Raw genomic sequence first — 27,208 nt, forward strand, 5'->3', positions numbered from 1 at the left:
TTCTGCTTCCTGTTCCTGACCTAGGTGGGGAAACCTGCTGGTATTCAGCCACAGAGATTTCATCGTCTCTCCATTCTCCCGTTTGCAAGGTACAAAGTCCTCGCAGCCCGGGGCAAGAATAAGCAGAGAGACCCCGGCTTTGTCAGGGGGTTATCCCTCGGTACCTAGACCCAGAAAAAGAAACACTGTGAAAATCGGAAAAAAAAACCCTTTTATTCTGATAAATTGGCATCTTCAAACAGTGCAAAAGACAACAAAAATAAAAAGGAAAAGAGAAAGAGAAAGAGAAGGGGGGGAATATAGCCTTCAGAAATGTTCCCCAATCAGCCGTGCAGGGAGCGTCTGCCTCCCTGCTGGCTCAGTCGGGTTGCAGCATCCCCTGGCCTGGGGGCAGAGGGGCCACCGTCCGGGCAACGCAGCAAGGACCGCATCCAGGAACGGGCAGCTGCTACAGAAACCTGAAGTGTGGCTAGGCTGGTGTGGCAGGATCAAGAGAGGCCGTGATGGCTATGTGATCTCTCCCAGCCCCCCTGACTCTTCCACGCTGGTCAAAAGCTGGTGCAAACACTGGCGGATCTCCTCGGAACCACGGTACACTTTCTTCATGCCCCGCGGCAGATGGCGACAGGACGACAGGTTGAGGTAGTTGAGCGAGGGGCAGCTAGCGATCAGGGTGCTTTGTGGGATCGGGAGGGAGGGAGAAAGAGAGGGAGGAAGATCAGTTTCGTTTCAGCAGGCACCGTACCCCCAGTGCCCCCCCCCCAGGTGCGCTCCGTTCCCAGCCTTGCCAGCCTGGAGGATGAGCAGAAGAAAGTCAGCGACACAGGATTATACTGCGTTCAGCACCTAAAGCTTCCGCCTGGCTGTGCTTCTCCCTGTTGCCTACGGTCATGACCAACTCAGGGTTTAGCGCTCTGCTTCCCAACCTTGGGTGACCCCGGTGTTCTTGGACTGTAATTCCCAGAAACCCCAGCCAGCACAGCGGGTGGTGAAGGCTTCTGGGATCTGCAGTCTAAGAACACTGGGGTCGCCCAAGGTTGGGGACCACTGGCTGAGGGCAATGGTTCCCCAGATGTTCTTGAACTCAAACTCCCAGAAGTCTTCACTGCGAGCTGTGTTGGCCAGGATTTCTGGGAGTTGTAGTCCAACAACCTCTGGAGACCAAAAGTTGGGAACCACTGGCTTTGAAAAACCTGCCTTGTGGATGACCACACCCAAAGAAAGGGGCGGGAATTCAGCAGCACCTGACGCGAAGGCCACAAGGCATTACACGCAAGCATCAGGAGCTGAACGGTTTGACACAGCTAGCTCTTCTCAGGCGCGGCACAGCCTAGCCTGGCCAGCATCCTACGCAGGGAAGCAACTTCCATGTGATCTCGGCCCTAGCCCTTCTCCACCAGAGACCCAACACAGCCCAAACTGTCGTTCAGGTGTTGGTGGCGATCTCACCGATCGGCTACTCGAACGCTCCCTACACGGGGGGGGGGGGGCATCTTTGAAAGTGACATGAAAGCTGCCGTGGGGGGGGGGGCGTTGAAATGGGATCCTATTTCCCTGAGCCTGGCTTGCCTCCGCGGGCTCCCTGTGTGCTTCCCTGCGAAATTCGAAGGGTTCACAGGGACGTATAAATCCCCAAACTGCAGGGTCTCGATACCTGTCGGAGGGCCCCTCCTTAAACTCTTACCCCCGAGCCACCCGTTCTTCTCAGGCTTCCTCGCTGCGGGTGGCTCCTCCGAAACAGAGGCCCCGAAAGACAACAACCAGGGAGCGGGCCTCTCTCAAGGGCGGCTGCGAGGCTCTGGAGCACTCCCCCCCGGGAGACAGACGTCAGGGGCCCTTCCATTCCTTCCGTGTCACAAGCACGTGGACGCCGTGCTTTTTAAAGAGGCCTTTAAGGGCCCATCCCCTCCTCTCCCCCCCCTTTGCGGAAGACCTGCTGAACTCCCCTTTCACTCTTATTTCTTCTTAAGCCCTACAGTAGTTTTACAGCTGTCATCATGGCGGCATTTGTGGGAATTGTTCCTTATGCTTGATGGTTGTGGTGGGGCGGGAGGGATGTGTTTACAGGACGGTAAACTGCCCAGAGTAGTGGCTTGCCCCTCGATGGGCAGGATGTAAATGCAGCCATTAAATAAAAGAAAGAAAGAAAAAGAAATCCATAGCATCTGCCTACATACGGCGGAGAGAAATAGAGGAGTCGGTGCTGGTTTTGCAAGTCCCTGTAAGGACAGGATGACTGAGTAAATGGTCACGGGAAAATAATCAGTACAGTACATACTCTCTGTTTGTTATTTAGTCGACACAAGGAATTTAGAGAAGTCATGAGAAATTGTAAGAGGAAAGAACAATTAAGGGAGGTACCCTTATTGTACTGACAAGAAGAGGGAGGGAGTAAGGCCTAAGTAAGAAGGAAGGAACTTAATGGGTCAGTTAGAATGACCGCAGGGAGGTTAGGAAAAGGGAACCTATACCAAATAAGGAAAGAAGTAAATAAGGGCCACGGATCTAGGAAAAGAGGGGATGTAAACAGAGGCGGGACTTCCTGGGATCAGTTTAGGCGCGTCGGAAAGGCTGTACATTTAAGTAACAAGGGTGTGAGCATTTCTCACACGGCTGACAATCCGCAGGGAGAGGCGTAGCTGTAAGAACCCTCTCGGCCCCAGGGCTCTCCTGCCTGGTGTGAATTCATGCCTTTTTGGTGCAAAGAAAAGGCCTTTTAATTTTCTTATGGGTCTTTGGGGTGACAAACCTGTCAATTATTTTCGTGTGCACTTTGTTTTATTTTTGCTTTAGACGGGCGCTGTTAAAAGCACAGGGAAGTTCTTCCTTTGAAGAGTGAGCAGTACAGGGATCAAAAGAGAACGGGTGTTTTCAAGATCAGCCTGGGGACACAGAGGAGGCTCTGCACCACATGAAAAAGCAACCCCAAGATGATAAGGTGGTCTGCAAGCTTCCTGGCACACTTTTCCCCTGGAAGGACGGGAAAAATGTCTACACACCCAACTTGATCCAAAACATGCCTTTAAAATAGAGGGGTTTCTTTTCTTTGCAAAACGTTGAAAACAGCTCTTCACATCTTCTAATGCCCATTTTAAAAAGAAATTACAATATTTGCAGGGTGGAGACAGGGTTGCTAGAGAATTGCAAAGACGCACACTCCGAACGGTAAAAGGGGGTTTCCTGAGTAACACTTTAATTTGTTGTTTCTTAAGGGGGTGGACGTCAGTGATGCTACAGGCCACATTTGCACATGGGCGTGCGTGCACATGGGGCTAACACAGTCTGTGGTTGGAACCTGTCCCACTTTAACGGAAAGGCAGCATGAAAATATAATAAATATATAATTATGTCCTCCAAGGGGCTCAGAGGGCCTGTGTATGATTGAACCCCCTCCCCGCTTTATCTCACAAGATTTAAAAAACAAAAGCAAGCGGCTGAGCCCAAATGACTGGGGAGGGGGGGGAAGGGGAGACCACAGGCGATCTCTGGAAGCCCACCGCCAGCTCACCTGACCGTCCGGAGGGTGATCTTGGTGCCCGTGAGATTGAGGGAGTGCAGGGCGGGCTCCCCTCCGGCCCTCTCCTGCCGGGCGAAGGCCGCCATGGCCCGATCCAGGTCCTGCTCGCTGAAGCTCTGGCCGGCCAGCTCCAGCTCCCGCAGGCTGTGGTCCCACTTCCAGGTGATGAGGGGGCTCCCTTCCAGGGGCAGGCGAAGGTGGCTGATGCTGCCGTAGAGGCCCAGGTAGAGCTGCTCCAAGTCTGGGGGTGCCACAAGGGGTGGGGTGAGGGGGGGTCTTCTCACCCAAAAACAACAGTGCAGAACCAACTCCCTAAAGACCACAGAAGGAAGGAGGGCTCTCCTGGAGGGGGAGGGGGGTCACCCCCTTCACGCAGGGCGGTCAAACTCAAACTGGCTGGGAGGCCGGACTCTTTCCCCAGCAGAAACCCAGGGCGTTCCACTAAAGGTCGTAATCATCCACATCATCCGGAACTACAGAGCCAGAGGGGATCCTGTGGAGCATTAAGTCCAGCCCCTGCCAAGGAGGCCCAGTGGAGGATCACCGCCCTCAACGGGTGAGGATGGTGATGATGATGATCTGAAGGTATTGGTGCGGGGGAAGGAGGGAATGAAATGCAATATCTAGCAAGTAACTCCACCAGCCAGTTCTTAGGAGGGCCCATTATCTTCTGCCTACCCCCACCAACATTCCAGAATTACACACACACACACACACACACACACACACTCTTACTTTCTCTCCCCCCCTTTCCAGACTCCAATACCGCAGTTCCAAACTCCACCAGCCCCCTTTCCCACTGGATCTCCTTCCTGGGCAGACCCCAAAGCCTTCCCTGCCAAAGCCCAAAGCATGGCCCCTCAATATCCAGAGAGCCCCACCTCCTCCTCCTCTCTCTCTCTCTCTCTCTCTCTGCAGCCGCCCCAAACCCTCCCTTCTGGGCTCCAAGTCCTGGGGAGGGGGAAAGTCCGCACCCCCCCCTCTCTTGGGCGCTCTCCACATCCTTGGCTCAAGTTCCCTTCAGCCACTGGGCACGGTTTTTGCCTCGTTTCTCATGACAGGCGCTCCAGGTGGTCTCGACCCCAATGGAGGGCAAGGGCCTTTCATTCCTTTCCTCCTCCTTCCTTCATTAGGAGTCACTGCTGGGGAGGGGGGTGTTTAACCAGTAAGATGGCCTCACCTACAGCTCTTAAGGGACTGACACCTCTTCCCCCCCCCCATTTCCGCTGCTCCTTCCCCCAAACCAAATCCAGCCCCACCCTTACGCAAAGGGCAGGGGAAAATGAACCGAGGGGTGAAGGCCCCTGGCACACACACACACCCCACGATCCGACACAGACAACCGTCCGAGAGCCTGCTTCCCTGCGGGCCGAACACCCAAACACCTCCGCCCTCTGGCTGGGCTCTTGAGGCCAGTGGCAACCCTCCCTGACTGAGGGAAAGCGGCAGAAGCAGCAGCTCCTCAGAAGTAAGCCCCACAGAGGGTGAGGTGTGAGTGCCCTGGCTCCCCACCCCCCCCTCAGCCCACCCCTTTGAGAGGGATCCTCCTCCCTCACCCACAGTTCGGTGGTGTATGGAACGGCCTCCCACACCGCGCGACGCGGCGCCTTTTGTCCTTAATACAGAGGCCTTTCAACCCGGGTTCATCCACGGTGGGGGTCAGAAACAGGCCCGAGATCACAGGCCTACCTCTGAGCTTGACCGATGGGAGCAAAACACCCCCCCATCAGAAAATGGCCTGGAAAAAGCCCGGGACTGGGACCCCGCACATCCCACCTGAGCACGGCAGCAGCTCCAAGCCTTTGGGGGTCACGCGGAAGCAGCCACGCAAGTCCAGGACACGGAGCCGGCTTGAGGCGCACAGGATCCGCTCCAGCATGTTGTTGTCCACAAAGGAAAAGGCGGTGGTGGCCAGGCACAGCTCTTCCAGCTGCGGAAAGCCTGGGGGCGGTGGGGCCGAGCCAGCGGCGGGCTTCACGTAACAGGTGACGTTGAGCAGCCGCAGCACCTGGAAGGAAGCGCAGAAGGAAAAAAGCCGCTGAATTAATCAGCAAGTCCCTCCTATGGCCTGGAAACCACAAAGCCCTCTCCCCCCACCCCCCCAGTGACCCTCAGTCCACAATCCTCCGTGTGCCCAGTCACCCGGGAAGGGGAGAGGAGGGCTCTGCCTGCGGCTCTGGAGCCACCGGGCGAGTTCGCTCAAGGGAGGCCCTTCCAGGGAGCCGTGAGCACCTGAAGCTGCGGGCAGGCGGCTTGGAGCTGTTCGATGGGCAGCTGGAAGGGCTGGCTGCTCTGCTTGATCTCCGTGTTCACCTCCAGGAGCTCCAGTCCCGGGCAGCCGCCGCCCTGGAAAGCAACAGCAGGGTTAGACGGGCACCAGTTGCGAAAGCCGGCCCTCCCTTGAAAGCAGGCTGTACGGGCAGAGGAGGAAGCGGAGGGCGCTCATTCCCACCCCCCTCGGCTCCCGGGTCCGTCAACCTCCTGCACGGGGAGGGCAACCGTCTGATGCTGAGCCTTTGTGACTTGCAGAGGCACCCCCTGACCCTTGGAGCCCCCGGTGGCCTCCTTAGAGAGCAAAAGTGGTTCTCTCCAGGAACACGGCCCTCCATCATGCGCAGGAGGATCCCGGAAGCGACAACAGGTCTGGCGGGGCTAGCTCACCCCCCCCCACAAACACTTCGCACAGGATACAAAGCAGTTGCGAAATAGACATACAGTATGCCCTCACGGAACCCTCTATGGACCAGCGTTATTCTGCAGCAGCAACAGCTTCTACGAGGTCATCATCAGCCTATTGCCACCCTCTGCCAGGAGCTTCACAGCGGGAGCCGTGAGCCCTAGCTGGGGACACCTGCTGATGGCTGGCACAGGGACAGAATCCCGGGGCTGCTCTTGAAAAGCCAAGGTTTTGGAGCCGTCCCCCCCCTTCTGGACTCCCGGGACCCCTCTACTCTGCTATGGGAGGAAGCGGACGACGGCACCGACGCCAACTCCCCGTCTTGCCCCATTTGAGTGGAAACAGCACGATGCTTGCAGCTTTAAGGAGGCAGGACGGCGCGCATGGGGCGGGCCTCCAGTTTCCTCAGGCTGAGCAAGCGGGAATACGTACGCCAGTCACGATCCCAGAGCGGCGCAGACCTCACGGAGCGGCCACCCATCAGCAGCAGTTGAGAATGTCACCATTTTTGATTTATACAGCCTTCCAAACATAAGGAGCGCCGGCCCTCCCCTCTGCCCTTACTCTCGTTCCCATTTCCCAGACGGAGAACCGAAGCTACGGGCAATTCAGCGATTCCACCGGCTCAACCCGGTGATCGTGCTCGGGAGGTTGCTTTCGTCAGTTCAATGCGCTGTGCTCTGGAGGTGCCACGACCGCTTGGGGCGCTTCCAAGCTGCCCTTTCAAGCAGGCTCACTCCTCGTCCGGAAGCCCAACAGGACAGGTATAAACCGTCCTGGGACAGGCCAGCCCACCCAAAAGGTTCCAGGTACGTTTACCGCAAGCTCAGCAATAATGGCGCTCATTCGGTTGCTGTAGGTCAGCCACAGGCGACGGATTCGCGAGCCTGCAGCTTTCAGGAACCTGAGTACGGCCGAAGAGTCCATCTGGAGACACAGAAGACGGGACCCACATGATGCCGTCGGCTCTGCGCCGGCCCCACGGGGAAGCCTCAGCAAGAGAGCCCCCTTGGCTGCCGGTCCAGGCGGGCCGGCGGAGACGGCCCCAGCCCTCTCGCCCCGAACCCCCCTCCTTCATTGAGCTCACCTGAGAGTTCTGCAGGTTCAGACTCTGCAGCTGTGGACAGGATCCAGCCACCGCCCCCAGAGACTCGCTGGTGACCCCACTGCAGTGGGAGAGCTTAAGAGACGCAAGAAGAGGGCAGGAGTCGGCAAGGGCCTGAGGAGGAGAGGGAAGTGAGGGCCAGCCAAAACCACGGGGCTTCTGGTGCCCAGCGGCTCGGCACCTTGAGGCAAAAGAAGGGCACGCTCCGGCGCGCTGTCAAAAGCTGGAGCAAAGCTGCCGGCTGTGGGCTCGTTGGCACCCTCCTGTCCATTTCTGCCATCCAAGTTTCCACAAGCGGTCGGAAGGCAAAACGAGCAGAGCCCAGGCCTGCACCAGGGGGAGATCAAACAACGTGCCAGCCTCACTCACCTTCAGGACAAAAGGGACGTGGCTCTTCCAGTGGCAGAGAGCAAAATCTCGGAGGTGGGAAAACCTGCAAGGAACCGAAGAGGCACCTGGTGGCTTCTCCCTCTGGGCCTTTGCCCCTCTGCCCTCCAGGGGAGAATGGGGGGAGGCCGTGTAGCTCCCCCCAACACCAGCTGGCGCCCAGAAGAAAGGGGTGCAAGCCTGCCAGAGGGCAGAGGCAACCACCCTCCTCACCTGTTGCCCGCCAGCCACTCCAGGGTGCCCAGGACCCTCTTCTCCACGGCAGGGGGCATTTTTTTGCCCGGTGTGACCCAGCAGCAGCCGACGGTCACGTTCTGCCAAAGCACCGGGTTGGAAGCTGCTCCATACCAGAGCCGGCACACCCTGGCCACCCTAGAGACAAGAAGGGGCAGTCAAGAACGGGTCATCTACACAGGGCCAAGGGTCAGGTGGGAGCCCAGGTGAAACAGGGACCGCTCAGGATGATCCAACACCACCTTCCCGACCTTTCTGCTGCTGGCCGCGGCCGCCGTTTACCTGCAGAGGAAGGGCACCGAACCTTCGGAGGCGACAACCAACTGGAAGATTTGGACCAGGATTTCGACCGGGAGTTTCTCACCCCAGGAACGCCCGGCGGGAGCTGCCGTGGTCCGGAGCATGAGGGACCGGTCGCCTTTGTCCAGAACTCCGGAAGTCACTCGCTGGTCTGCCGAAGGCGCTCCTTTCCTCGGTTTCCCCACCCGCAGGGTGGCCGGCTTCTTCTTCGGGACCTTCTCCCGGGGCGGCGGCTTCCGCTTCCGCCTCTTTTTGGGCCCTTTCTGAGCTGGCCGGTCTTCGATCTCGCCCACGTTGGAGATGATCAGCAGCATATCGTTGTCCGTCTCGTGCACAAAATAGTGTGGGGCTTCTCTCCGGGGGGGTTTGTGGGCTTTCTTCTGCTTCTTTGGGAGAGGGCTGCCAGGCCCTGCCGTCCCACGGCTCTCTCTCTTCCTCTTCCGGGGAGAAGAGGCCACGAACACCCCACTGCCTCCAGGCTCCTCGTCCATCTTCTTCGCCTTTTTACCATTTACAGCGGGTCAGAAGGGGACGGCCTTGTGAATCCTGGTTGTTGTGGGTTTTTCGGGTTCTTGTGAATCCTCCTGGAAGAAGCAAGAGGCGGTGTGGTGTCATGAAGGATATATAGAGACAGCTCCTTTTATTTAAAGCAAAAAAAAAAGACCAAAAAAAGGGTCCGCGCTCTCTTACAAAGATCAAGTCATGAAACTGCCTTTGCCCCGTCAGCTTTCGGTCTGAAAGAGACAACATAAAAAGGAAAAGGGAATAGAAACAGAAAGAGGAAGAGGAAAATGACAGACGGAGGAAGGTCCTCACTTTAATTAGAAATAACTTCTCCGCTTCAAAGAGGAGGGAAGCATACGTCGCCCCTATCAAGGCACTGTAAGTTAATGATCGTTAATAAAATTGTTTATTTAACGCAGGGAATCTCAGTACTATTCACTGCTGTATTTTCTTAAGCCACGGTGCCAATCAGGTTGCTAAAAAATATTAATTTACGGCTAAACAGAGTTGCAGCTGTAAGGATGACTTGGCAATTTTTAGTGATTCTGACTGCGTTCAGGTATCACATCTCTCACGTGATCCCTTTCAAATATCCCAACCCAGGCGATGAATTAGGATTAGCAGGTAGGAGAGGTTGTAAGGGGGGGGACTGCAGGAACCTGCATGCTGGGCCATCACCCATTATCGTGGCCCTCTTTTGTTCCTCCTTTCTACTTCCTTCGCCTCTGGCTCAGCCCCCAGCCCACCCCGCCCTGCAGAAATAATATGCTGGCAGCCAAAACGCTCATCGCCTTTAGGCAGAAGGATGTCCCTCGAAACGCTCATCGCCTTTAGGCAGAAGGATGTCCCTCGTCCGACTGACCGACCTCAGCAGCTCGTCTTCAGGCTCCCCATTGGAGCATCCCAGAGACTGCAATTCCCAGAAGCCTTCACCACCAAGCTGTGCTGGCCGGGGTTTCTGGGAGTTGTAGTTTGAGAACAGCTGGGTCACCTAAGGCTGGGAACCCTTGCTGAGGAGCAAAGAGGGCTGGGGTGTGTGTGTGTGTGTGTGTGTTTCCTATCCCAAGGCCCGATCCTCTTGCCGCGCAGACCTGCCTCTGCCTGGATCCTTTGCAATCCTTATGGGCACCCACCCAGGAGAGGAGAGAGAGGGGTTTGCCAAAGGGGCCGCTGGCCGGGGTCACCAGGACACTGACCTCGGCCCCCTAGGGCAAGGGGCCCAGTGCTTTTGGGTGGGAGGAGGGGCTCCAGGGGGGCTGGCCTGGATGGGGCTCCTGGTCTGTCTCAAGTAAAAGCCCAGGGCTGGGCATCAGCATGGCTTGAGGCGCCATGCAGCTAGAAACCGGTTGCACGGCCAGCCCCAGCCGGTCACCATTCATTCTCTCTCTCTCTCTCTTGCACCTGCGCCACGGCAGCGGAGCACCTGTCAGGGCAACCTGGCTGGATGTCTGTCCATCCGTCCCCTTTGCTGCCAATGCCTCTGCCACTCAGGGCTGCTTCCGCCCCTGGACCCAAGAAGGGCCCCCCCCATGTCTTTTGTAAGGGGGAGACGGAGGGAGGGAGGGGGAATGCCACCAGCATCCCTGCAGTGCAGGCTCAGGCAGGCCTGTCTTGAAAAGGACAAAGAACAAAAAAAATTTAATTCACATACGATAAGGAAAGCTTTACTGGGAATGTGGAGAAAGATTACACAACAAGTTTATTACAAAACACCTGCATGGGTGTCACCGATAGAAGCCTTTACACAACCCAATCTTATGACAAAAGCAAATCTTCTAAGAGATCAAGATCTATTTAAAAAGGATGGTGAATTAAGGTCTAAAGAGGAATTAGAGTCGCAGAATGTTTATTTAGACTGGTGGCCTAGAATTCAGCTAGAATCTAGATATACAAAAGATAAAATAGAGGGTTTCTACTTCGAACAAATTAACTTTGATAAATTGTTATTGGGTTCAAAAGAACAAATTGTTAAGAAAATGTATAATTATATGTTGGAAATTCAAATGCAAGAGGAAATGGTTAAAGAACCTATGATTAAGTGGGCACAAAATATAGGGCACAACACTGATATTGATCAATGGCTGAAAATATGGCAAAATAACATAAAGCTCACAAGATCGGTAAATTTTAAAGAGAATATATATAAGATGTTCTATAGGTGGCACATGACCCCGGAAAAACTGTCAAAGATGTATACAGATGTATCAAATAAGTGTTGGAAATGTGAATCACAAGTGGGAAGTTATTATCATATGTGGTGGTCATGTGAAGTAGCGGAACAATACTGGAAAAGAGTGTATGTTACAACATAACCCCAGAATTGTTTCTATTAAGCATGATACCCGATAACACAGATAAGTCAAAGGAACATATAGTTATATATATTATTACAGCAGCCAGAATTATGTATGCTAGAAATTGGAAAAGTACGGCAGTGCCGGAACAAGAAGCTCTTATTGAAAAGATACGGGAAATAGCAGAAATGGACATTTTATCAGAAGTCATGAAGGACTATCCCCTACAAAAGGCAACAGAAAGATGGGATCTATTTAACAAGTGGACAGAATCAACTGGTAGTAGCTGAATATATATGTTGAAATGAGAACTTTACATACAAGGCAGAAAAGAGTAAATAGAAGGATTTCAAATTTGATACGGCAATAGGTGTAGATTGGACATTAGTATGTCATCATTTCCCCTCTCCCTTACAAATCCCAACTCCCCTTTTCCTTTGTCACCCTTTATGTTATAAAAAAAATTAAAATATTAATATTTTAAGGGGTGGGGCTGGAGGAGGAGCGGGGGGGGAGGGGAGAGGAGGGGGGACCAGGTGCCCAAAGGCCCACCTGGGAAACCTGCTGGGTCAGAAGCTGGGGTGGCAAAGTGTGTGGGTGTGCGGGGGGGGGGAACACACACACAGGGGGTGGGTCTCCTGGGGAGGAGGGGGCCAAGGCTTTCTCGGCAGGCGGTGCCACCCTGTGAGGGAAGGGAAGGGGCAAACCCCTCACCCACTCGTCCCCAGGCTTCTGTTGGGGGGGGTGGTTGAGAAAGGGAAAGGCCAAGCCCGGAGGGAGGATCGGGCCCAGCAGTCGGGGCTTCCAGGAGAGTGGGGGGGGCGGAGAGCAGGGGTCCCCCAGGAAGGGAGGCTGGCAGTCAGTGAAGGGGGAAAACCCCCCCCATGGAGAGGAAGTCGCTCAGGCCGGGGCTGCTGGGGGGGGGCTCGGGGGGAGCAAGGCCGCCCCCTGCCCGGCGGGGGGGGGGAAGGAGAGGATGGGGTGATCCTTGCGAGGCAGCCAGTGTGGAGGGGGGGCGCTTTGGAATTTGGGGGGGGAGGCAAGAGCCGGCCGAGCGCAGGGCAGAGGGGGGGGCTTGCTGTGCTCGCGGGGCATTGTGGGAGGCGGGAGCCCTTGCACGCGCACACACGCACACGGGCACACGCGGCGCTGGCTGTCTCTCTCCCTCCCCTCCCTCTCCCTCTCCCCCCCCCCCGACGTTTCCCCCCCCCCGCTCACCTGCCCGCCTCCCTCGCCTTCCGGCCGCCGCCACCAAGAGGAGGAGGAGGAGGAGGAGGAGGAGAGCGAGCGCCTGCCCTCCCTCCCTCTCTCCCTCCCTCTCTGGGGCGGGGCTTGCTTTGCCCGGGCTTGTCGCCGCCCCCCCCCCCGCGCGGCCCGCCCCCCCCTCGGCCCTCCCCTCCCCCTCCCGGCGGGGGCGAGCGAGCGGCGCGTGTCCTTGGCCGAGACCGGGCGCTGCGTGAGTGTCGGGGGTTTTGTGTCTTTTTTTGGGGGGGGGAGAGGCTGGAAGACCTTGCTCTCGGGGGGGGAGGGAGGGAGGGAGGGGAGTGCGATCCACCCCACCCTACTCGGCGTGTTTGCGGCCGGATTCCCCCCCCCCGGTCCTTTGAGCCTCCCAAGGCTCGGTATGGGGGGGCCACGTCTCCCCCACCCTTCTCGCCCCCGGTCCAGGCGGACCTCCCCCCCCCACCCGGGCGAGGAAGGCCAGTCTTTCTCTCTCCCACCCCCTCCAGGCACGGCTCCGATCGGGCGGGGGGGTCCTGCCGGGGGGGGGGAAGCAGGTGGCCCCTTACCTGTAGCGGGGGGAGGGGAGGAAAAGCACGACTACCGGGGAGGGGAGGGAGGGGGGAGCTGTCATCGCAAAAAAAAGGGGGGGCGAGACACCGCCTGAACTCTCCGCCTGGACCGGCTTTTTGGGAGGGAGGGAGGGAGGGAGGGAGGCGGGCGCCCAGGGCCGGCCAGCCAGAGGTGTCTCTCTCCCGCCCCCCCCATCATCCGTCTTCACGGGCGGGGGTGGTGTGTGGCTCACAGCGGGGGGGGGGGAAGGCCGCCTTGGGGGCCCGGCTTGCAGGCATCCCCGGGGAAGGAGACCCTCGCCAGCCCAGTCCCAGGAAAGAGACTCTGCGCACTCCACACGTGCCCGCTCGACGCGCGTCCTCCTTCCTCCTCTCCCACGTTCGTGGGAAAGTGGCGAGTCATCTCCGGCGGGGGGGGGGGGGCGGCGGCCCTTTCCTCCCGAGGAAGGACAGAGTCCAGGGCCGGGGAACGAAGGAAGGAAGGAAGGAAGGAGGTCAGGGCACCGAGCAGGGTTACGTCGGGACAGCGTTAGTTACTGCCTGGCAGACTCCCGGCGGGCCCCTGATAAGAAAGCGGACGAGGATGTAAGGGGAGCCTTTCCCCCCGCGGCCCCCCCAAAAAAGGGATCCCCCTCCTCCAGCAGCAGCCCTTGTTTGTTTGGCACTCGCTGGCCAGCCGGGGATTTCAGAAGGAGGGCTGTGAGTGAGAATCATCTCTTTCTCTCTCGGCTGCCTTTCCCTGCGTTGCACTATATTTGGGGACACACTGCCCCTGAAGCTGGAGGTTCCACTAATCCTCATGGCTAATGGATGTTCCCCCTTCCTGAATTTCTCTGCCTCCCTCTGAAAGCTGCCAAAGTTAGCTGGTAGCAATGAGTTCCGTAAATGGATGAAACCCGGGGGGGGGGGGCAAAGAAGTTCTTGCCTTGGGCTGCCGTCTCTCCACCGCTTATCCATGCCATGGGTTGACTCTTATGCAGCCTGCAGCCCTTTCGGATGGCGTGTTTTTCAAAGGAATCCCACCCTCCCTGATTTGGGCATAAGCAGGATAGAGTGTGGTTTCACCCATGAACATTGTCTCTACTTCCAAACTCTGTAACCATCTTTAAAAAAAAAAGAATGGAATGACTTTTGAACCATCCTCTTCTTAGGATTTCAAAAGTCACTACACTGTGGATTCAGGCGAGGGCTGGGTGTTTTTTTTCCCCTCCATCCTTTTCCTAATAAAAACATGCTATGGGGTTTGTTTCTTCCCCATGGGTCCTCATGCGCGGTCCGGTTGTTGTGTTTTGCTTTTCGAGGCTATTCATGGTAACCTCGGGATCCCTTTTCCGGACATGGAATGGGATCAGCTCAGACCTGAACACACACACACACACACAAGGACTGCCAATGCGGAATGCAGGGTTTTGCCCAAATGGGCATCGCTTGATCCATTTTTGCGCTGAACATTTTTTGCCATTTTATTCAATGGGTAATAATATAGCAGAAGCCGTTTCAGGGCAAAAGGGGTGCCCATTTGGGCTGAACCCTGAATTCCAGACAGGCTGTCGGGGGGGGGGTTGAGATGAACAATCTGAAAATAACCCCACAGATTTAGCCACTTCAGCGCTTGCCCGCCCCTCCATATAAACCCACTTGGAACAAAACAAAACAAAATCCCCCCCGTAGGGATCCATAGGAGGGACACCTTGTGACTTCCACGTATTGTTTGCACCTGCCTGCCCCCCTCCTGCGCTCTGCTTCCTGTTCTTAGGTGTGTTCCTAAATCGTGCCCTTTATGTGATGGTGCACAGCTTCTCCCTTGAGGTGCAGCTGCCAACTTTTTGCTTTCTTTCCCCCCCCCACACACACGCACACATCCTTCTCCCCCCCTCCCCCAGGCAACAGGCTTAACCAACTTTTGAGGCATTTTGAGGCATCTCCCACTGAACACGGCCATTAATCATTGAAGGGCTGCCGAGCAAAGTCTGTTGGCCCCGTTGAGCATCTGGGGAGTCTTCCAGGAGGAAGAGCCGCGGCCGCCTGGCACGGAGGAAAGCGGGTGGAATGGAGAGATGTTTGAAGAGCTGGCTGAGAGCAGGCCTTTCGGTTTGACCGCCGCCCAGAGAGGGAGCAGAGGCAGGATTTTCTTCCTGGGACCTAGATGGACCTAGACCTCCCCACCTCCACTTCCGGTCCCATGGGGCCGCGCTGAGTTTTGCTTCTGCTGCTGACCGGATCTGTGTTTTCAGGGTTCTTGGAAAGGCTCTCCTCGCGACAGAAGACGCCTGGCATTTCCGTGGCCTCGTGGGACCTCTCGCATCCAGTTCCCTGGTGGTCCACCTCAGGATGATGCTTCTGGCTCTGCGGCCTTCTGGAGGCGGTGGCAGCACGTGAGACTGGCAGGAGGTAAGGAAAGAAAACCAGGAATGGCTTGCCTCTCTAAGCCGTGGCTCTCCAGGGCTTCACGGAGGGGCGTTTCCTCTACTTTTTTCTGGAGGTTCCAGGAACTGAACAGGCAGCCTCGTGCCCAATGTGCCCCAAGCTTTGTCTGCTCCCGTCTTCCTGTCTCCCGGAGTGCTGGCACAGAGGAGCTGACCCAGCAGGCAGCTCTCTTGGCCCGGCTGCTGCGTGTGCGCCAGTGGATTTGAAATCTACTGAAGAGGGGAGGTCCTGGGCTTGCTGGGGCTGGCTTTTGGCTAGGAGAGCCGTTGCCATGGCACCCTTTTTGGAATTTGTAATAATCCCCGTTAAGTAAAAGCAAGCCGAAGCTTGCTCTTTCTCTGGTGAATCAGCCCTGCCTGCCGTTTCCGTTCTGTCATAAAAATGCCACAGGGGAAGGGAGGCTGGTAGGGGCCCTCCCTCATGGATGCCAGGGGCTGGCGAGATCAGGGCTGAATTCGTGCTTGGCTTTCAGCAGCCCATCCAGACGCTCTGGGGGGTGTCCGTGGGGCAGCCCCGCGATATTTGGACAGGGTTGCTCGGCCGTCTTCGGCAGCAGGTTTGTAGCTGTAAGCAGGAACAGGAATTTGCAAAACGCACACATGTTGAAGCACCATATTTTTGCAGAGTTAGGACATTTCCCCCAGAGTTTTGTTGCTGGTTCTGCCCTTCTTGTCCGGCTTGAACATAGCAGGGCAGGGAGGGATGAGACGGGGGCCTCTTCTGAAGAACGTCCCCAACTGCTTCCTGCTCTCTCTGAGCACAGAGTCCGTGGAGAGCGTTTTTTTTCCCCTGTGCAGGCTGCCTGGTCGGTATGTCCGGGTCTTTACAGCACAGCGCCCTCGGCAAGATTTGTGAAATATCTAGAAATGTAGGCCTTCTGTTCTGAAGCTGAGTAAACACATGGGACAAGAAGCCTGTGGATGACTTTGGGCCAAGCGGCATCATCCTCTCTGCCTTCTCTCAAGGGAGGAGACGTAGCGCCAGGGGTGTTTGGCACACGGAAGGTCTCGGGCTCAGCACGTGGCTTCTCTAGCCAGGGCTGTGGGGGGGGGGGAAACTGGCTCCAGTCCTGGTGAATCCCAGTTGTCAATCTGGGCAACAAGATCATTGGGCAAAGGGAACCCCCCCCCTGCTGCTCCCTCAGCGTGCTGAGAGAAACGGGCGGGTTTCCCCTTGAGAAAAGAAGACAGAGGGGAGATAATCGGGTGGCCTTTTTCGAATCCTCGAAAGGCTGCCCTACAGAGGAGGGGCAGGATCTGTTCTCGATCATCATCTCAGAGTGCAGGACACGCAGCCATGGGCTCAAGTTAGAGGAAGCCACGCTTCGGCTGAATATGAAGGAAAAACCTCCAAACTGTTAGAGCCGTGCGACTGTGGAACCCATGGCGTCAAGGGGAGGTGGTGAGCAGGGCTCCAACCCTGGAGGGAGGCCATCGAGAGAAACCTAAAAGACAACCACCTGGCAGATCTCCTTTGATTTCTCTTCCTGCACTGAGCAGGGGGTTGGACTTGATGGCCTTACGGACCCCTTTCAACCCCATGATTCTTTGATGAGGCCGATTCCCGCTGTGCTCCTATATACTTCTTACTCTTGAGGTTCCAGTGAAGCAGGCCTCAGGCGCTGAGCCTGGCCTGCTGCTGACCCGCCCCTGGCTTGGGGAAACGGCTTTGCTTCTTCACACAGGTGGCTTCTGGCAGCCCAGGTGCAATGGTCTCTGCCCCACTCAGGCTGAAGTAAAGGTTGAACCCCCCCCCCCCAGGGATGGTTGTGGGATTTTGTTTGCAGGAGAGAACCTCCAGCTGCTTGCAGCCTTTCCTGATGAGCAAAACTGGAACCTTCAGCACAGAACCTTCCAGTTCAATGGGATATGAGTGTCTGGCCAAAGCGTTATCTGTCCAGATCTGCTCGGCTGATCCAGTCCTCCTCTTACACAGCCCTTTCAAAAAATTGCTTCCCCCCCCCCGAGGTAGGATAGCCGCCAGGAAATCCGGTGTTCCAAGAGACCTTGAAGGAAGCATGGGTTCTGGGGGCCTGTCGCTCAGGCCAGTTAGAAAAGGGCTTTGCAGAAGTGAATGGCCTTGTGGTCCGGCCTCTCATTTCCTCCGTGCGTCTTTTCGATGGGGTCACGTCCATAGTAGTAGCCCAGCATCCTGTCACATTTTGTGGGTGTATCTACAACAGTTGTCACTCTCTGCGGACTCTGGTCCTTCCCCAGAAATGACTCACCTCCAAGTCTCCCCAGAATGCAGCTCGCCTCCTGACCGGGGGGGGGGGGGGGGCAGCAGCCACAAACCGTTCACAGGCCAGCCGCCCCCTTTGCCCGCCTTAACTTGGTCCATGCTCTGCCTCTGAGCCCTACCTGGCTGGTCACAAAGCCTTTGGGGGGGACATGTTTTAATGCAAAAGGGGGCAGCTTTGGCTCTCCTCTTGTCCCAGGAAGTAGGCTTTGCCTTGTGGAAGCTTGCCCTGAATTCCCATCTGTTTGTCTTCCAAGCGCCGCAGCGTTTTGCCTTTTAAATTCCTGTTCTGGTGCGGGTTGTCGTCCCGTTTTGCCTTGAATTTTGCTGCCATCCTAAGATGGACCATCGCGGCTACCTTTTTCAAAAAGGATGCTCCTGATAGGAGGCTTACGAGCATCTCTTCCGGTTGAGGAGGAAAAAAAAAAACTGCAAATGGGGTGGGTGGGTGCATTTCTTGTTAATATTCCCTTCTCTCCCACCTTTTGGAAAGATCTCAGTGGCGAACAGGCCGCTTCTGTAGTACTCGAGGAGAAACCCGCCCGTCTTATGGTCCAAGGCGAAAGTTCAGGCCTTTTGACATTCTTGGAAAGAAACTTGTGAGGGGTGGGATGGCTTTGTGGCTGGACCATCATGGGGAATTGCATTGGGGGGGTTCTCTGGGCAACGGCTGGGGGGGCTGCTTCAAAGTGAGGAGGGTCCCGAGGCAGCAGGCAGGGGAGACCCCGCTCCGCCTCGGGTGTGCTCTCAGTCTTGCCCCGGCCGGCCGCTACCATTGACCCCGTCGCACCATCTCCCCGTCCACTGTGCCCGGCAGCCGCCCTCCAGCTTGGGGAGGGTTGGAATGCCATGACCTCCCTGTAGAACCAGAGCAGGGACCGGTGGGGCGTCCTTGTCCTGCCTGTTTTGGCCCCGGCTGTGTGGCAAGGGGAGCAGTGGCTGAGCAAAGCACATTTCCAAGTGAAAACAAAGCATGGGAGCAGCAGGTGGCTGCCCGGGAGCCGGCTTCTGCTTTAAGCCAAGATGCGCACACCTTGTTTTAAGTGCAGGCTGTGTTTGGTCCTGTTGCAGGATGTTAATTTTCCTGTAACCTTGCCCCCCCATCCCCAGTATTCCACCCCTAATGGTCATCCAGTTTAACTCCTGGGTGTCCCCCCGTCCCTCTCTGGTTCAGTGTGGTACTGGCAGAATGTCCAAGCCCTCCTCCTTCTCCTCCTCCTCCGGCATTCACCCCAGCCTCCCTTTCCTCTCTCTCCCTCCGAGGCTTAGCTCTCCCTCTTCCCTCTGCCTCCCCACCCAAGGGGCTGCTTTCTCTTCCCCTCCCCTCCTCCTCCCCTGCCCAGTGGCTCAGATTCTTGGTCATGTCAGTTCCCTTCATTTCTTTTTGAGTGGAGACGTGAGAGCCGCACCCCAGTGGCCGAACCCTTGCTGGGCATGCGGCCGTTCCTTCGTTCAATGCATCCCCTGGGGCATTGATCGTATTTTGTTTGTTTGCTTGTTTAATGAACCTCTAGTGGCTGCCAGCGAAGCCAGACGTCAGAGGCCTCCAGGGTGGGCGAGCCACCGCCAGGGCGGATTAACCCTGGTCCCGTCTCCGTGTGTGTGCAGCAGCCCGTCTTTGCCTACAGAGAAGCGTTGCCGTCCCCTGTCTAGGGATGAGGAGTGGCGTCCGTGAGCGCCTTCCGGCCTAGCCCAGGCTGCGAGACGTCAGTCCTCCTCCTTCAGCATCTCCCGCTGGTTGTCTTCGCCCAAGGTAGGGCCACGAGGCAGTTCTTCATCATCATCTTCTTCTTTTTAAAGGTTTTTATTCATTTTCAATAAGGGCTGGGGTGTGGGTACAAGGGAATAAGGAAGGAAGGCATAAGGGTGGGGAAAGTGTAAAAAGAGGATTCTTACATCCACTTACTTAATTATGTTAAAAAGGGAAATCACATTGGTAAACAATCTAACCATTTTTCCAGACTCTCTGCCTTAACAGCTCTCCCCATTCCTTTCCACCGGCTAGTTCTTCTTTTATCTTTACTTTCCAGTCCATATTTCAGATCCAGATAAAGCCGTTTGTTGGATCCTGTATTTTCCTCTTTCTTTTTTGTAATTTTTATGCCAACCCTTTCCTGGTTTTACTTGTTTCCCATACTGTTACCATTGATGCTTCTGGAACTGTGTTAAGTTTAAAGAATATGTCTATCTCTTCTCTTACATGTTTTGTAAAAGTATCATTTTTAAAGTGTTGTATTTCGTCTCCATTATGACAATTGAGGTCCCATTTCCAATTGTACTAAGATGGGCGCGGTATAAATCCACCTAGAGTGGTCTTTTAGGCCAGATGGGCAGGGTATAAATCAAATAAATGAATAAATAAATAAATAAATTCTGCAAATGTTAGGCAAAATGTCTGCTTCCAATGTTTCTTTCATCCAACCTGAAGATACCCAGCATGCATCAATAATTGACTAGCTTTTATGTCTATCCTAATAAAATTTAAAGTCGCTTGGACTTGAGTACTGTGGTGCCTCGCTTAACGAGGATAATCGTTCCAGCAAAATCTCTGTAGAGCGAAATCCTCATTAAGTGAAATAAAAAATCCCATTGAAACGCATTGAAAACCCATTCAATGCGCTCCAATGGGCTGAAAAACTCACCGTCCAATGAAGATCCTCCATAGGGGTGGCCATTTTCGGTGCCTGTAAAGCAAGGAATCTGTCCAAAAACACAGCAGGGAGCCATTTTACACAGCAGGCGGCCATTTTAAGCCGCCGATCAGCTGTTTTAAAAACGTCATAATGCGAAGAATCATCGCAAAGTGGATTTTCCTATTAAAACATCATTGTGCAATCGCAAAACAGTCATTGTATAGCGATTTCGTCATTTAACAAGGCAATCGTTAAGCAAGGCACCACTGTATCTGGTTTTCCAGGCGTCAACCATATTGAGCTCTTCTGCTAGCTGTAGGAAAGATGTTCTTGTTGGTGTTTTTTTTCTCCTGCTTTTATATCATTTTATTGAAAATGACATTAAAGTCCTTCAGAATACAGTACAGTAATCCTCATATTCTCTCCTTGCCATTTCTTTTCAAAAATCATTATAAAACGCTTCTTGGTTTTCATTGGGGGCATATATATTCACAATCAACACATTTTTAGCCTCGTTTTTGATTTCCACTATTAGTATCCTCGCATCTTCAGACGCAAAAACTAATTTTGGGTCCGGTTCCTTTTGTATATACATTCCCACGCCTCTCGTTTTCTTATTTAAGTCTGCTGCTATAAATAATTCTCCTAATCTTTTATTTTCTAATAAGTATTGATCGGTTTTTTTCACATGACTTTCTTGGAGACATATAATATCTAATTTTAATTTTTGCAGTTGTTGATTCTTTTACATTTTTGTGGTGAATGTAGGCCATTTACATTAACTGATAGAATTTTATTTTATTTTATTTGCTCATTTGATCCATCTTTATTAAGCTTTTCCTTCCTCCTCTTGGCTCCTCTTGTTTCCCTAGTAGGTTTTCCTTTGGTACTTCTTGTTTGGTTCTCTGGCTCGGATTCTGTCCTTTTTCCTGAGCTTGGTCCTGATGAACCACTTGATGGTTCCTCTTCCTGTTTCTTGTCTGTCTTTTGCTCTCTTTTTCTTCTCAGCCATTTCCCCTGCTTTTGCATAAAATCTTCTGCCTTCATTATTGAATTAATGTTGTATCTTTCATTGAAATTGAAAAAAGATGCCTTCAGGTATCAGCTATTTATAAGTAATTGCATTTGCTCTCAAGAGTTTTGTCAGCTCCGCGTATTGTCTTCTCTTCTGCCTTATTTGCCCCTAAGTCTTTGATTTGTTCAGATAACTGCTCCATCCCTCCTTGTATCTGTTGTAACCCAGTAGATAATGTGTCTTGAATACTCTTTTGCCAGTCTTTGGCTATGCTGCACTTTACCTGCTCCCTGTTTTGGCCCCCAGGAACCTCCTTCCCCGTGGCTGGTGGTGGCCAGCGGGCAGAGCCCGCCTACGTCACTGCCCCAAAGGAAGGGCTTCTGTTGCAGGGTGAGGCATTTTGCAGGTCTCCTGCTCTCCTGGGGCTCAAAGGAGGACCAATTAGGCTGTGCCACCAATGTCTAGGGTGGTTTGTTTGCAGTATAAGCAAAAGAGGGCAGGCTCTGCCCCAGAGAGCTTACAGTCTTAGTTGTAAAAGCAGTGGGGGTGTGGAGCAGAGGACAAGAGAAGGTGTTGAGGAAGGGATCGCCTTGAAGGGATGGATATGACCAAGTGTTTCCTTTCTCTCCCTCTCCCTCTCCTCTTCACCCCGCTTCCTCTCCCCAGACCAAGATGATGTCTTCTCCTTCTCTGAACAGCCAGGCCGTGGTCACCCACATCCTCGTAGCCCTCTTTGGGATGGGCTCTTGGGTCTCTGTGAACTCCCTGTGGGTGGAGCTGCCTGTGGTGGTGAACAGGCTCCCAGAAGGTGAGTGGGCGGCGGGGGGGGGGGGCGAGAAACGGACAGACAGGATTGGGAACCGGCTCAGGAAGAAGGGAAGAAGCCCCTTTTTGCAAACAGAGCCCCCGTCTGGCTTGCTGGGCTTTAAAAAGGCCAGAGCTGGAGACAGAGGGGGGGGCAAAATATTTATGGGCCTCCTTTGGGGTGCAGAGGAGAGCAAAGCAGGTGGTCAGAGCCACTAAGAGAGAGTCAGGAGAACATGGTCGGGGGGCACCCCACCCTCTGACATCTGTTCAGGAAATGCCCAGCACAAACTGAGCAAGAAGCAAGACTGGGCAGCCTGCGGTGATCCAAGTGGTGTTAGTGTGGTTAGGGGATGATGGGAGTAGGAGCCCAACCTCTGGATGACTGCCAGCTGCCCACAATGGATGGTAGAGGCTCCCTCACCCTCTTGGGGGCATCCGGTCTACAGGCTAAAGCTGAAGGGCGAAGGTTATCCTAAGAGGCTCCAGACAGAAAGGCCCTAAAGCCATTTATAGGTGAACTGAATTCACAGCATTTATTGCAACAGTGAAGGTAAGATGTCAGAAGCAGCCAAGAAAGCAATGCGTGGAGGAAAGCAAAAGGCAAACAACGTGAGGCCCAGGGAACATGCTTGGAAATCAGTCCCCCAGGACAGAACGACTGGTTCTACCACAAGTTCCCTTGCTGAAGGTTACAGGATGAATACGAGGTGATAGAAACTGAAATGGAGGTTTCAGAGGAAAGAGTCGGGGCCGATGCAGAACAGGGAGCTTCCTGTAGAGTTCCCACCAGTCTGGGCTGGTGAGACGCAGCGCTGTGTGGAAAGGAAGAACAAGCCATGAAAAGGAAAGACATGGCCTGCCATTGGGGGGGGGGCGCGGGGGGCAGAAGCTGGGCTGAGCGGCAGAGGGCCAAAGCCTCCTCGTTTCTGAGCCTTTGGGGCTTTTTTAGGGAAAGGTGGGGTGGATCTCAGGTGCCAAACATCCTGGCCAACAGCTGAACACCCCATCCCTTCCTCTCTCTCTCTCTCTCTCTCTCTCTCTCTCTAGGGTGGAACCTCCCTGCCTACTTGTCGGTCCTGATCGCCTTAGGGAACGTGGGCCCCGTGAGCGTCACCTTGGCCCACCACTTTGCCCCCGGGCGGCTGAAGGAGCAGTGGCTGATCCACGCCATCCAGGCCCTGGCCGTGGTGGCCGCCCTCTTCCTGGCCCTCTTCTGGGACTACACGGCCGTGGTGGCCGGCGAGCGGCACAGCCTGGCCTACCTGGTGCTGACCTTCGTCCTCTCCCTGGCCTGCTGCACCTCCAACGTCTCCTTCCTGCCCTTCATGTACCAGTTCCCGCCGCTCTTCATCCGCACCTTCTTCATCGGGCAAGGGCTGAGTGCCCTCCTGCCCTGCGTCCTGGCGCTGGGGCAGGGCGTGGGGCAGGTGGAGTGCCTCAACGACACGCAGGGCGGCAACGGATCCCTGCCCCACTACCTGGAGGAGAACTTCTCGGCCAACACCTACTTCTGGCTGCTGGTGGGCCTGCTGGCCGTCTCGGCGCTGGCCTTCCTGGCCCTCGTGGTGTGGCACCGGCGGAGCGGCGCTCCTGAGAAGACCAGCTCCAAGGACAGCGTGGGGACCGAGGAGTCTTTCCCCCTCCAGACGGACGAGACCCCCACCTCGGACCACGGCACGGCAGACAGGGCCCCCGGAGAGTCTCCGGCCCAGCCGCCTGCCCCTTTCTGGACTGGGAAGAACCTCTTCCTGCTGGTTCTGCTGGGGGTGTCCAACGCCCTGACCAACGGCGTCCTGCCCTCCGTGCAGAGCTACTCCTGCCTGCCCTACGGGGACATGGCCTACCACCTCTCGGTGGTGCTCAGCAACATCGCCAACCCCGTGGCCTGCTTCCTCGCCATGTTCCTGCTGTGCAGGTGATGGGAGCGAAGGGGGCAGGGCGTGGGGGGGGAAGCTGTCCTTGGGATGATTGCTCTTGCCCTCCCCTTGGTCACTGGGGAGGGAAGGGGCAGATGGGGAAGGAGGTACTCTTCCATCGTCCCGGCAGAAAGGCGGGCCCGCAATCGCGCTGAAGTGCCAAAGAGGGGTCGGCCAGCTGGGATTCTCTATGGTGGGAGGAGGGGTAGACTGTATTTTTGTGGCCAGCATCACTTTTCATCCTCATTCGTCCACCTTCTTTGATGAGTTAATTTTACTCCCCTTTACGACCTATGACAGACTCAGAGATGAACCGGCCCCAGGCTGCCCAGGGAGGATTTGAACCCATGTCCCGCCTTCAAGGCAGTCCCTGTCTGGATAACCCATAGAGCTCAGTCTCCTGGACTCGGCCAGGGGAGCAGAAAGGAGGCTTCTCGGATGAGTCGTCATCCAGAGCCCTCCTCCAGGATCAGGGCCAAAGTGGGCACCTCCTTCCAGCCCAGCGTGGCCTTCTTGTCTTCCCACGCCAACCTCTCCAAGGAGGGCAAAAGCCACATCTCCTGCTCGCGGTGGGCTCCTGTCCTGGGAGGAGGAGGGGGGGCGATGCTTTCTTTGCTGACCCTTGCCTCCCCCCCAGTCCTTCTGCTCCCACTGCCCACCTTGATTGCCACCGACGTGAGGGTGGGGCATTTGCACACAGCTTGGAGTGGGGAGCACACACACCCCCACCTCCCCCTCGGTGGTGCTGGAGGGCAAGCCGCCTCCCGCCTCCCACTGAACTCCTGCTCCTCTCTGCAGGTCGTCCCTGGGCTTGAGCGTCATCTCGGCTGCCGGTTGCGTCTTTGGGGCCTACCTGATGGTGCTGGCAGCCCTCAGCCCCTGCCCGCCGCTGGTGGGCTCGTCCCTCGGCGTCGCTCTGGTGGTGAGTGGGGCAGCTGCTCCGGGGGAGGAGGGCCTACATGGCCTGGGCAGAGAGGTGGCTGGGGTGGCACCTTCCTCCTGACGGGGGCTGCCTCTTCCTCTGGAGAGGAGGAGCTGCCTCTGGTCCAGCGGGAGCTGAGGGGGGGCCACCCGGTCAGGAGGATCCTCCACCACGGCTGGCAAAGGAGGCAAAGCTGTCGCCGGCCGCAGGACCACCTGTGTGGGTTGCAGGGTTTCTGTTGATTGGGAGAAAGGAACTCCCCCCCCCCCCCGCGCTCGCCTTCTGCCTCTCAGCTGAACCAACATTGTCGCAGGTTCTTGGCAGACCCAATTCCGGGGCAGTAGAAGCACGGCCAGCTCTGTGGCCTCACCCCCTTCCGTCGGGGACAGGCGGGAGGGCAGCTCGGAACATTCGGAGATTTCCGAATGGTGGCCTGGGCCCCTGACCCACCCCGGGGCCAGTTCTGTGTCACCCGCCTCCCCCTCCAGCAGCGCCGCCGCCACCCCCTGAGCGGGGCCGTTTAGCAGCTTAAGGGGGAATCTTCTCTCGGCAGGTCGTCTCCTGGATCCTGTTCATGGGCCTCTTCTCATACCTGAAAGTGGTGATCGGAAGCTTGCTGCACGAGGCCGGCCACAGCGCCCTGGTCTGGTGTGGGGCCGTCATCCAGGCGGGCTCCTTGGTGGGGGCCCTGTCCATGTTCCCCCTCACCAGCATCTACCACCTCTTCCAGAGCGGCAGGGACTGCGTGGACAACTGCCCGGCGTGAGCTGGAAGAATGCCCGCTGGCCCTGACCCCTGGGGACCGGGACCGGCTTTCCAAAGGTCTCTCGGCCCCTCTCCAGGTGCAGCTGCAGCCGACCCTGGTAGCCCTTGAGCCGGGCTTCTTCGCCTGCCTGCCTGCCTGGGGGATCTCCCGGACTCTCTCCTAGCTCCGAGGGGGACCGGCTGCCTCCCCTGGACCCGGCACCGATGTGGCCGAGGAGTGCTGCCCTGCTGCTCCTGCTGTGCCCCGGCTGTGCTTCTCGGACAGGACAGGCCACGAGGGGCCGCCTGCCTTCCTCCCCCCCCCCCCCTTTAGGCAATCTTCCTCCTGCTGTCTTAGGCTTGGATTACATTTGGCGGGCCCTTTTCCCAGGGAGCCAAGGCCCTTCAGTCACTTGTGGCCCTAAAGGTGTCCCCCCCCCCAAGGGCTGAGCAAGCAGGGGATGGCTAGAGCCCCAGACAGGCACCCCACGGCAGCCCTTGCAGGCCCACGGCCGCCGTCTCTCCCAGGAAGGTGGGTGGGTGGGTGCTGCCTTGTTTAGTGACTCTTCCTTTTCTTCCACTCCAGAAGCAATCTGTCTAGCCGCTGCAGCACAAGCGTGGGATGCTCCCAACTGGGGGAGGTGAAGGGAGGGGGGGGCTTTGTTGCCGGATTCAGGGGGGCGGGCTGCTGCTTCCACCCCACCGATTTCTCCCCCAACCACCACCACCACCTATGTGCCTTCATGCAGCGGCGTGTTCTCTTCACTCTGGGACCAACTCTTCTCCAGCCCCTCCAGGCCCTTTGAATAGCTGGAAGTTCAGCTGGGTGGAGAGCTGGCATCCAAGGAGATCCTTGGCGGGGGGGGGGGAGCCGGGGAGGGAAGAGCAGGGCCTGGGGATTTCCAGCAACTGCAGAGCAAGCCACAGAGCTGGGACTGGAGGGGCCAGAAGGAAATAAATTTTTCTATTTTGGACTTTGTATCCTCTATGAGGTTCATGCTTGCCAGCTTTGGGGAGGGGGGGAGGCTTCCAGTGTAGGGGGGTCACAGCAGATCTCTCTGAAGGTGACCCTGTGTAGAGGGGGGGGGAGCTCAGGCCTGCAGGGGCAAACCCCCACTGGAAACAAGCCCTGGTGAGGTTTCCAGACCCTTTGCTGCTCACGGACCCCTGGGCTGGGCCAGACGTTTGAAGCTTCCCCCAAGTGGCCCTGGTGGCAGGAGAGCCACGTCGCGGAAGTAGAAGCTGACCCTGCACACAAGGAGCCCCGTGGTTGCTTTTTGCATTTTGCTCATGGGATGGTTGTTTTGCTCAGCCGGTGCCATGTTTTTCCCAAAGGGGGGAAAAAAGGCTTTGTGAAGTCACAACGCTGGGAAGCAGAAATGGTTTTACTGTGTCTGCCCGTGGTTTGGCCACCTTGGGCCACGCAAATGCAATGCTGTGGACGCTGCAGGGCAGCAGGTTTGGGAATGCAGACACAGGCTCTGGACATCGTCCCACCCATGACACCCAGCGCCCATAGCTTTGGGGAGGAAGGCATGTGAACAAAGTCAGGCCTTAGGAAGCCTCTCGCCTTTTCCTGCCAAGGAATCATCGGCTCTCGTGATGTCCTTGGTGGTGTCAGATGCTCCTCGTTGTTGGCCCCCCCGGACGCGCACCGCTTCCCCTGAGAGTGTCCTGCTCCGGAGGCCCCCCTCC

General features: G+C 56.1%; 2 protein-coding genes across 6 annotated transcripts; one reads left to right on the top strand and one right to left on the bottom strand.

Annotated features, from left to right (window-relative positions):
• Positions 1-196: 196 nt before the first annotated feature.
• Positions 197-12,343, bottom strand: FBXL6 (F-box and leucine rich repeat protein 6). 3 transcript variants are annotated; one of them, XM_072999625.2, is made up of 10 exons: positions 12,237-12,343; positions 8,203-8,804; positions 7,900-8,058; positions 7,669-7,732; positions 7,282-7,413; positions 7,014-7,121; positions 5,750-5,863; positions 5,294-5,525; positions 3,509-3,758; positions 197-676 (listed from the first exon to the last, which is right to left on the bottom strand). In XM_072999625.2, the coding sequence occupies exons 2-10, from the start codon at positions 8,709-8,711 to the stop codon at positions 508-510; spliced, it is 1,737 nt and encodes a 578-aa protein (XP_072855726.2). In that variant the 5' UTR covers positions 8,712-8,804; positions 12,237-12,343; the 3' UTR covers positions 197-507. The 3 variants fall into 3 exon arrangements, with proteins under 3 accessions (XP_072855726.2, XP_020660169.3, XP_020660167.3); XM_020804510.3 differs by lacking the exon at positions 12,237-12,343 and adding an exon at positions 8,911-9,034; XM_020804508.3 differs by lacking the exon at positions 12,237-12,343 and having other exon boundaries at positions 8,203-8,891.
• SLC52A2 (solute carrier family 52 member 2) lies at positions 8,977-26,492 on the top strand. Of its 3 annotated transcripts, none has more exons than XM_072999641.2 (7): positions 8,977-9,102; positions 15,046-15,202; positions 18,991-19,229; positions 21,791-21,932; positions 22,979-23,846; positions 24,646-24,769; positions 25,323-26,492. In XM_072999641.2, the coding sequence occupies exons 4-7, from the start codon at positions 21,797-21,799 to the stop codon at positions 25,533-25,535; spliced, it is 1,341 nt and encodes a 446-aa protein (XP_072855742.2). In that variant the 5' UTR covers positions 8,977-9,102; positions 15,046-15,202; positions 18,991-19,229; positions 21,791-21,796; the 3' UTR covers positions 25,536-26,492. The 3 variants fall into 3 exon arrangements, with proteins under 3 accessions (XP_072855742.2, XP_072855741.2, XP_020660158.3); XM_072999640.2 differs by lacking the exon at positions 8,977-9,102 and adding an exon at positions 12,296-12,474; XM_020804499.3 differs by lacking the exons at positions 8,977-9,102; positions 15,046-15,202; positions 18,991-19,229 and adding an exon at positions 19,239-21,514.
• Positions 26,493-27,208: the final 716 nt, after the last annotated feature.

The sequence above is a fragment of the Pogona vitticeps genome, chromosome 4, assembly GCF_051106095.1.
Source record: "Pogona vitticeps strain Pit_001003342236 chromosome 4, PviZW2.1, whole genome shotgun sequence".
NCBI classification, from domain to species: domain Eukaryota; kingdom Metazoa; phylum Chordata; class Lepidosauria; order Squamata; family Agamidae; genus Pogona; species Pogona vitticeps.

What these genes read in the sequence shown, in the direction of transcription:
- SLC52A2 (XM_020804499.3), top strand. Translation starts at nt 21,359, where the DNA reads ATGTGTCTTGAATACTCTTTTGCCAGTCTTTGGCTATGCTGCACTTTA. An exon ending in GGAAGGGCTTCTGTTGCAGG is followed by an intron (nt 21,515 to 21,790) that starts GTGAGGCATTTT and finishes TCCTCTCCCCAG; the next exon opens with ACCAAGATGATGTCTTCTCC. An exon ending in GGTGAACAGGCTCCCAGAAG is followed by an intron (nt 21,933 to 22,978) that starts GTGAGTGGGCGG and finishes CTCTCTCTCTAG; the next exon opens with GGTGGAACCTCCCTGCCTAC.
- FBXL6 (XM_072999625.2), bottom strand. Translation starts at nt 8,711, where the DNA reads ATGGACGAGGAGCCTGGAGGCAGTGGGGTGTTCGTGGCCTCTTCTCCC. An exon ending in CCATTATTGCTGAGCTTGCG is followed by an intron (nt 5,864 to 7,013) that starts GTAAACGTACCT and finishes GTTGCTTTCCAG; the next exon opens with GGCGGCGGCTGCCCGGGACT. An exon ending in GGAGCTGCTGCCGTGCTCAG is followed by an intron (nt 3,759 to 5,293) that starts GTGGGATGTGCG and finishes TGGCACCCCCAG; the next exon opens with ACTTGGAGCAGCTCTACCTG.